Source organism: Onychomys torridus, chromosome 1, assembly GCF_903995425.1.
Source record: "Onychomys torridus chromosome 1, mOncTor1.1, whole genome shotgun sequence".
Lineage (NCBI taxonomy): Eukaryota > Metazoa > Chordata > Mammalia > Rodentia > Cricetidae > Onychomys > Onychomys torridus.
Window position 1 is genome coordinate 7,316,830 of NC_050443.1, and position 9,012 is coordinate 7,325,841.

General features: G+C 49.2%; 1 protein-coding gene across 1 annotated transcript; it reads left to right on the forward strand.

The window, feature by feature from the left end:
- Positions 1–1,260: 1,260 nt before the first annotated feature.
- Positions 1,261–3,971, forward strand: Rnf225 (ring finger protein 225). The gene has a single exon (XM_036167996.1). It carries the CDS (start codon positions 1,311–1,313, stop codon positions 2,289–2,291), a length of 981 nt encoding a protein of 326 aa, XP_036023889.1. The 5' UTR covers positions 1,261–1,310; the 3' UTR covers positions 2,292–3,971.
- The last annotated feature ends 5,041 nt before the right edge of the window (positions 3,972–9,012 follow it).

A 9,012-nucleotide genomic window follows, 5' to 3' on the forward strand; every position in this document is an offset into this window, starting at 1 on the left:
CCATGGCTATAGGGGATCCTCATGTTGACCCATGAGAAATGTATTTTTCTGGCAAGTTCCACTCTGGACTAATGCTGGTCACAGGGTATAAGCTCAGTGCCCAGGAATGACCCAGCAAGTACTGGGGATGAGGGATGGATTGCTGCTACCCTCTGGATCTGATGAGGGGAAGGGCTAGCTAGGGTGCTAAAGATCCATAGTGTAGGGTTGGGGATTTAGCTCGGTAGTAGAGCGCTTGGCAAGCCCAAGGCCCTGGGTTCAGTCCTTGGCTAAAAAAATAATAATCTGTAGTGTATGCAGACAACGTTGAGGTTGTGTTTCAAATAGTCCCTGTTAGGTCTGTCTGGTCAAGGGATGATGGGGTCCAGTTTGCTCACTCTTAGTGTTTATGTACAGGCTTCACATGTCTCTGGGAGCCCAGCTGTGGAGGCTTTGCAGAGTGGTCTATGGCTCCTGTACTATGAACTTCAACCACCCCTACATCCATTATAGATCTAACTTGGTGTTCGTGCTAGTAGGAGGGGCCTGGGGGCGGGGTAGGCAGCCAGACGGGTTTGACAGGTACATGGGAACCTGGAGAGGGCCGGCCCAAGGTCAGGTGCCCTTCAGGGAGGGGCACTTGACAGCCTAGTGGCAGACAAGCCAGAAATTGGGGTCAGAACAGGAGAGACTCACCAGGATACTCTACTGAACCGGCATTGACAGGTAGGGTGTCCTGTAAACTTGGCTCGTCATTTCTGTTTGGTGTTAGGTCTTACAGCCTGGGTTTTCTACTTTGTTCTCAGCTGTTAGGTACCTCTTTCGTTCCAGAATCAGGTGGACAATTGACAGGTTCTCAACCTTAGTGTTGCGACCCTTTAGGGGCAGCTCTTTATGTGCTGGTGGCCCCCAACCATAAAACTATTTTTGTTGCTACTTAACTAATTTTGCTGCTGTTATGGCTCGTAAAATAGCTTTTCCTGTGGTCGTTGGCAACCCTTGATAACAGGATGCAACCCACAGATTGAGAACCACTACTCTGGAGTCTACTGCTCCTCTGTCCCCTGTGGCGCTTTTCTGACTTGGTTTGGTCTTGCATCCTCTCTCTTGCACCTCCCTTAAGATGGGTCCTTCAGACTTTTAAAGCTGCTTCAGTCTGTTATCTAGTTTGTCTCGACTTTGGGAACTGTGGATCCAATTAAGGACTCATCTCTGTCTCCTTGGACCCAGTCTGCTTAACTTCATTCTCCCTGCCCCACTCTGAAATCTTATCAACCCGCCACAACTTCCAGATCCCTACCTGAGCCCTTCTCTTCATAGGTACGATCTGGATGCCGTGTCCTCGGCTTCTCTGGTTCCGCCGCCACCGATCCTCCCAGGGCTCAAGCCCGGGCTCCCCAGGTACCCTCTCTGCACCCAGGTCCCCTAGCAGAGGCGAAAATGAGGACGCAGAAGAGGAGGAGGGCGATGGCAACCCCGGCGATAGCCCCATCCTGCCCCCTGCATCCCCCATGGAGTGCCTTATCTGCGTGTCCCCCTTCGACGGTGTTTTCAAGCTACCAAAACGCCTGGACTGTGGCCACGTCTTCTGTCTCGAGTGCCTGGCCCGCCTATCCCTGGCTACGGCGGGTGGGGGTGACGCAGTGGCTTGCCCCATGTGCCGTGCGCCCACACGCTTGGCCCCGCGCCGGGGGCTTCCCGCTCTACCCACGCAGCCGAGTCTGCTGCCTCGCGACGCGCGCGTGGCACCCCCACGCCAGGGCTCCGTGCGATTCGACCGCCGCCGAGGGCTCCTGTACCTGCGGCCACCGCCACCGTCTCCGGGGCCACGCAAGAGCCGCACAGTGCGAGCGCCGCCGCCTCCACCCCCGCTGCGCCTCGGCCGCCCACTGTCGCGTCGCCTATCCATGAGCAGCCCCACATGGGCCTTCAACGCGGCAGTGGCTCTGGCGGTGCTGGTGGCTGCCGGCCTCGTTGTCTCTGGTGTCTACATCTTCTTCCTCATTCCTCATGTCACCACCACCAGCCTTGCGCGGCCTCAGGTCGTAGCTCTGAGCCCTGATCCTAGCTTCTGGCAACCGCCCCAGCCCACACCAATAGCATCCTGGACCCACGCCTCCTGGACGCCGCGCCCCACAAAGCCTGACCTGGACCTGGATAGTACCCTGCCAGAGGCTACCAAGGACACGCCAGAGCCTGAGGAAGCTCCCAAGGACCCAGGCACCCTGGATACACCACCGGATCAAACACCTAAGGCAGAGACTGACCTTGGCTGGAACCTGCAGGCACTGGGTGAAGGGAAAAGGTTGTAACTACAGTAATAAATGCCTCAGTGCTATAAGCCCTTTCTCCTGGCCTGAGGATTTCTGTGTTATCCTGAAGGGCGTTAACAGAATGCATCTCTCCAGACTGGGGACTGAAAAGGCAAGAACTCTCTCAAACCACTGTAATCATGAGAATGTCTGATTCCCATGAACATCTAGCTGAAGGTACCAGGCCATGACCTTTGTAAGGGTCCTACTGACAATTACTTCTGAACCACATCCTTGTGTAAGTCTAGTTGGGGTACCCCTGATTCTCATCTCTGTGGAAGTCCAGCTGGCCTCTCCCCCAATGACATCTATACAGGACTGTGTCAGGGTACCTTAGCTTTGATCTTGATGGGATGCTATTAGAAGCACTTCAAATCATCATCACCACAGCCCGCTAAGGGAGACACTCCTGGTCAGCTCTGGGGATGAAGGCTCCGATCCACTCATCCTTTGGACTCACCACAGTGGGGCTGGGGCCCCTATCTTTGGAGTACAAAACTGTTGTTACTATTCTGATTATGTGTCTTGCTGCCCACATCTAGTCTGTAAATTTCAGCACCTGCACACCTGACGAGGACTTTGACTTGGAGGGCCAGGGGTGGCCTGGCTAGGAATGGGAGGGGCCCTGACTTCTGAAAACTGGTTCCCATTTGGAAGGTATATCCCAAACAGGTCTGGGAGTTTGATGTCTCCTCCAGACTTTGGTTTCTGACACCTACTCAATACCTTGCCGAACAGTTGTGATCATCACGGCTTGGAGAGTTAAGGCTTCCCTGTGGCTCAGACAGAATCACTCAATAGGAGAAGGCCCTGGCCCTCCATAGCTTATGTGAGAGATGGCTGGTCCTGTGACCAGTTTAACCCTATTATCCCCATTTTTCCCCTTCTCTGGGGCTCCATCAGCTCTGCCCAGCCTTCCCTCTATGCCGCTGCTGAAGTCGAAGCCTTTCCAGTGTCCACCTCTATGGAAGGTGGCTCCTGTCTTCCTTCCAAAAGCCTTTTTGGCGTAGACACAGAGTAGGAGGAAGGCAGCTATTCTCTGCATGGCCTGACCACAGACCTCTGAAACGCTGTGTCCTGGCTTACCTCACTTGGCATGAGACAATGTGTGTTAAGGGTAGGCAGCATTTTCCAGAATGAAATGTGACTTCTACGTATCTGGAGGCCTCTGTGTGGTTTATTTACATGTGTGTCCTCAGCACCAGGAATCATCTGGTAGAGAATGGTTGTCGGGGAGTGACAGCATCAGAGATGACCGAGAGGTAGCCTGGGAATGCCCATGAGCACTCTAGGCTTGCAAGCTACCAGCTGCCAGGGGGCCCTGGCATGCCTGTGGGATCAACTCAGCTGCTGCTACCAGGTAGGAAGCCAGAGGAAGAACATCAGGGAAGCCAAGGGCGTGTCTTTGCAGACCAGTTCTTGGGTCACACCCGGGTGCCAACGTCATCCACAGAGACTGGGATCAATGCACTGGATCACTGGGAACCACTGCCCAGCTTCACAGGCTGGTCCAGTGGGAGCAGAGTGGGGGTTCTGTTTTAGTTTTCTCTGGCTACTGTAAAAACTTACCCCTGATACCATGTTGTAGAACCATACACATTACCTCACGGTTCTGCAGTGCAGAAGCCTAAGATCCTATCATGGGGCTAAAACTGAGGGACCTCACTAAGTGTGGTGGCACAGAACTGTAATCTCAGCACTTAGGAGGTGGAGGCAGGAAGACCAATAGTTCAAGGCCACCCTTAGCAATATAGTGAGTTTGAAGCCAGCCTGGTTATGTGAGATCCTGTCACAAAATAAAAATAATCATTCAATAAACTTAGGTAGCCAACAGTCAGTCCCAGGTCCTCCTGAAGACTCTGGGGGAATCTATTTCCTTAAATGTCAACGATTAGAACTGCCTTCCTTGACTTGTGGTTTCCTCCAAGCCAGCAACACATCTCCAAATTTCCTTGACCCTCCAGCTATCTTCTTTTACCTATAAAAATATTAGGAGCACACTGGACCCACCTAGGCAGATAATTCAAGACAATTAACCAACTCAGTGTGTGTGTGTGTGTGTGTGTGTGTGTGTGTGTGTGTTTCTGGGAATTGAACCCAAGACCTCATGAATACACTCCACCACTGATTTGCATGTACAGTCATTTTTTAATATTTATTTTATTCATTGTTATTATTTAGCTTTTGTTTGGTTGGTTTTTCGAGACAGGGTTTCTCTGTGTAGCTTTGCGCCTTTCCTGGAACTTGTTTTGTAGACCAGGCTGGCCTCGAACTCACAGAGATATGCCTGCCTCTGCCTCCCAAGTGCTGGGATTAAAGGCATACACACCACCACCCAGCCTGAATTTTTTTAAGTTGTTATTATTTATTTATGTGTATGTATACATGTCTGTGTGTGCTGTGGTTGTGCCCAAGGAGGTAAGAAAATTCAGCTCCCAGAAGCTGGAGTTCTGGGCAGTTGTGAGCTGCGTGATGTGGGTGCTGGTAATGGAACTTGGGTCCTCTGCAAGAACAACACAAGCTCTTAACCACTGAGCCATTTTTCCAGCCCCTGAATTTTTTTTAAGAGACATGGTTTCTCTGTATAGCCTTGGCTGTCCTAGAACTCACTCTGTAGCCCAGGCTGGCCTAGAACTTAGAGATCCACCTGCCTCTGCTTCCCAAGTACTGGAGTTAAACGCATACACTGCAATCACCTGGCTGAATTTTTATTTTATTGTTTGTTTTTGTTTTGTTTTGTTTTTTGAGACAGGGTTTCTCTGTGTAACTCTGGCTATGATGGAACTCACTGCTGTAGACCTGGCTGACCTCCAACTCAGAGGTGATCTGCCAGCCTCTGCCTCCTGAGTGCTGGGATTAAAGACATATGCCACCACTGCCCGGCCTGAATTTTTGTTTTAAAGACAGTTTTTCACTGTGTTTTCTAGGCTGGCCTGGTTGAACTTAAGAGTTCTTTCCTTCACGCCTCAGCCTTGAGCAGCTGGGGTTTCAGGCCTGTGTGCCACCAGTCACAGCCTCCCATTTTTAGATCCTCCATCACAGCTGCGAAGTCTACTCTGCCACATAAGATATAGTCCAGGGGTTAGGATGTGAATGTTTTTGGAAGCCACTATTCAGCCCACTAAGTGGGGAGCGGGGTCTCAGAGATAGGCCCCTCTCAGCCCTCCCTTCCTCGTGGGTGAGTGGGAGTAGGCGTGGTCTGGATGGACCAGAAAGGGGTCTTTGGCTAGCAATACCCAGGAGGAGAGAAGAATCTCAGCCTGATGGTGGTCCATGAAGGCTGCCTTAAGGAAGAGACCCAGGGCTGCTCAGAGATGGTTCAGCAGTCAAGAGCAGTGGCCGCTCTTCCAGAAGTCCCTAGTTGGTGGAAATTGATCTGATGTCCTCTTCTGCATGCAGACTAATACATGGACAGATCACTCATATATCAAATACATAAATAAAAATCGTTTTAAAAATTTAAAAAAGGAAGGTTCCCAACAGCTGTATCTGCATGTATACTTAGCTGGTGTAGCCTACACAAAGGCAAGTAGACAATGTGAAAGCTGGGCAGACGCTGAGGGCCCTTCGTTTCCAGTCCCAATCTACTGCCTTTTAGATACCACTGCAGCATCTTCATCCCTATTCATCCCAGAGCTTGGAACCTGGGCCTTTTTTCCTCCACTATGAGGAGGCTGTTATCAGAAGCCAGAGGTTGCCCAGCATCTGCTAATTACTACCTTGGTGCCTCCCTCCCTATTACTACCTACCTTTCCCAAGCCCTGTTGCCAGCTCTCTTCTCCTGAAGTGTGTTGGGGGGGGGGGGCAGGACACACAAAGGAGCTCCATTCTACCAGACGGTTCCAGCCTTTCTCAAAGAGGGTCATAAAGATCCCCTGCCATTGTGTGGGTCCTCTTGTGGTTAAGGCCAAGATGGGCCTCAATGAACCTTTAGGAACTAAAAACTGGCTTGGCTATGGCGATGTTGGGCATCACTAAGAGGCTAGGCATTTATTCCTCACAATAATAATAATGCAGGCTCGCTAAACCTGATGACCAATCAGGAACCTGAGAGCAGTATTGCCATGACGACCCGGAGGCACTTGATGGCTGGTCAATGGATTTGAGGGGTCTGAGGTTTCCAGACCCCAGAAGAAGCAGAGGTGAACAACAGGTCAAAACACTAAGTCCATGTGCTTGTTTAGCCTTCTCAGGTCCACGTGGTGGAGAGCTGGTACACACAGAGTAGTTTGTGTTTGAACGTGGAGTAAATAATTATGAAGACATTCTAACACATTTTGAGACAAAGTGACGGACCAAACCATGAGTGAATTTCAATGTGGTTAAATTCAAATGCAGTTGAGAGTTAAGAGAAAGTTGGTGAGATATCTGAATCTAAAACTTAGACATCCTCCTGCCTCTGCCTCCTAAGTGCTAGCACTAAAGGCATGCACCACCAGGCAGGCCTGACCCAATATTAGCTCTTTTACTCTGTTTTTGTTTTTTTGTTTATTTGTTTGTTTTTGAGACAGGGTTTCTCTGTGTAAGCCCCTAGCTGTTCTGGAACTCACTTTGTAGGCCAGGTTGGCCTCAAACTCAGAGATCCACTTGCCTCTGTCTCTCAAGTGCTGGGATTAAAGGCGTGCACCACCACCGTCAGGCAGTCCAATATTAGCTCTTAATACCGCCTAACTCATCATCTCCAAGCCCAGAAGCTTAGTGTCTGTCATCTCACACTCTGTGTTGGACCCTCTGGATCAGCTCACTGGCTGGTGGTAGTTCTAACTGGCTTCATGAGGTTTCAGTTAAGCATTCCAGGAACAACAGACATCTGAAGACTTAACAGCAGCTGAAGGATTCTGGTCCAATCTGCCTGTTCATGTGACCATCAGCAGAAGGCCTCCATTTCTCATCACATCAACCTGTCCACAGAGCTGTTGGAGCATGCTCCCCACAGGCCAGCTGGCTTCCTCCCCAACCAGTGAGCCAAGAGAAGAAAGAAGGCAGAAAAAAATCCACAGGGCTTTTTGGACTTCATCTTGCATGCACACTTTACCATCTTCCTGATGTGTTTCTAGAGACGTGTCTTGTATAATTTTAGAGGGACCAGCCTTAATACTATACATCCCAGGGGCTCAGGAAAGAGAATTACGAATGACAAGGACTATTTTCGGGAAAACAGAATCTCAGCACACCGAGCTCTTTAGTCCATTCACTTGAATACTTCTGGGATAACATCCTACTTACACAGCTTCAGTTCAGTTCTGTTCTCTAGCTCCGTTCTTGCCTGATTCCTCTCTACATTTATCTACTGTTCCCTCTAAGTTCTATCTTAATTCTCTCATCTTAATCCTGCCTCATCGAGGTCCTTCTCATCTTGTTCTTCCCCAGCCAGTACTTCCCCATCTGACTCTTCCTCATCTTCCATCTCGTCCACACGTTCTCTCTGGTCAAAATCCTCTTTATCCTTCTCCGTTCTCAGTCTCTAAGTTCTACCAGGAATCCAGATATAAACAATAGCAATCCCCTGGTCAAGCAAGCTCACCAGAATTCTATGGGGGTCATAAAGGTAGGGGAGAATTTTCCTCAGGCAGTGACCACCAGGCTTTCTTTTATAACCTGAAAATGGGAGTGAGAAAGGAGGAGGTCAACCGAATAGATACATCAAGAAGGGGATCTGTGTGCTCAGTCTACATTCCAGAAGTGGTTAGGTAAGAAGGTAGGGGTCTATTAGTAAGGTTGTATAAAAAAGGAGGGTCTCACCATAAATTGCACAAGAAATAAAGCTACCGCCTGACCTAGAAGACAGATGTTGTTTTGTATGGCCTTGGATGCTTGATAGGCATTTTAGATAAATACAGTTAGGAGTTCTTGGAGGCATGCAAGAAAATCATTTTAGGGACCAGCTAATATATACATATATTAATTTATTTATTATGTATACAGCATGTATGACTACAGGCCAGAAGAGGGCACCAGATCTCATTACAGATGGTTGTGAGCCACCATGTGGTTGCTGGGAATTGAACTCAGGACCTCTGGAAGAGCAGCCAGTGCTCTTAACCTCTGAGCCATCTCTCCAACACCCTCACCAGGCCTTCTTAAGCCATGACTTGACTTTTGGAGAAGTCCTTGACTTTTTCAAGTAGTAGCTTTTGTGATAGTAGCTGAATTCATTACGTTTTCCTGTGGCTTGCAGCAGATGTGAGACCTGTGCCAGGATCTACCCGGAAGCCTCGGTGACTTACTGTGACCTGCCACCTACATCATTGAGTTAGCTGCTCATGGAAGTCAGCCAGGTTCTCTGTGTCACTGTGCAGTAAAGGGTTAACTTTAGCAGGCCTGGATTGCTCAAACCCTGCACATTCCAGAAAGATCTGGCCCTCCCTTCCCATGATTCCAGGAGATCATCTCTAAGCCTAGTAAGTCTTGTGTACCTGGTAGTCTATGCCAACATTATTTATGGCATGAGCCTTTGGCCACACTATCAAATTGATCTTTAGGGCAGCTGGAGACTAAGTTCACTAAGGGAGGGGGTTACTACATATTTTTGTTACTCTTTTCCAAATAAAAACCCTGGATGTGGACAAGGCTAGGATTGAGGTCCTCTTGTTGGCAACTGTGGTATAAACTTTTCCTGAGAAAGAAAAAAAAAGTCTCAAATACTATAGAATTGTATTACATAGAATATATAGAATAGACAAATTCATAGAGACAGAAAGATTAGAGGTTATCTCAAGAT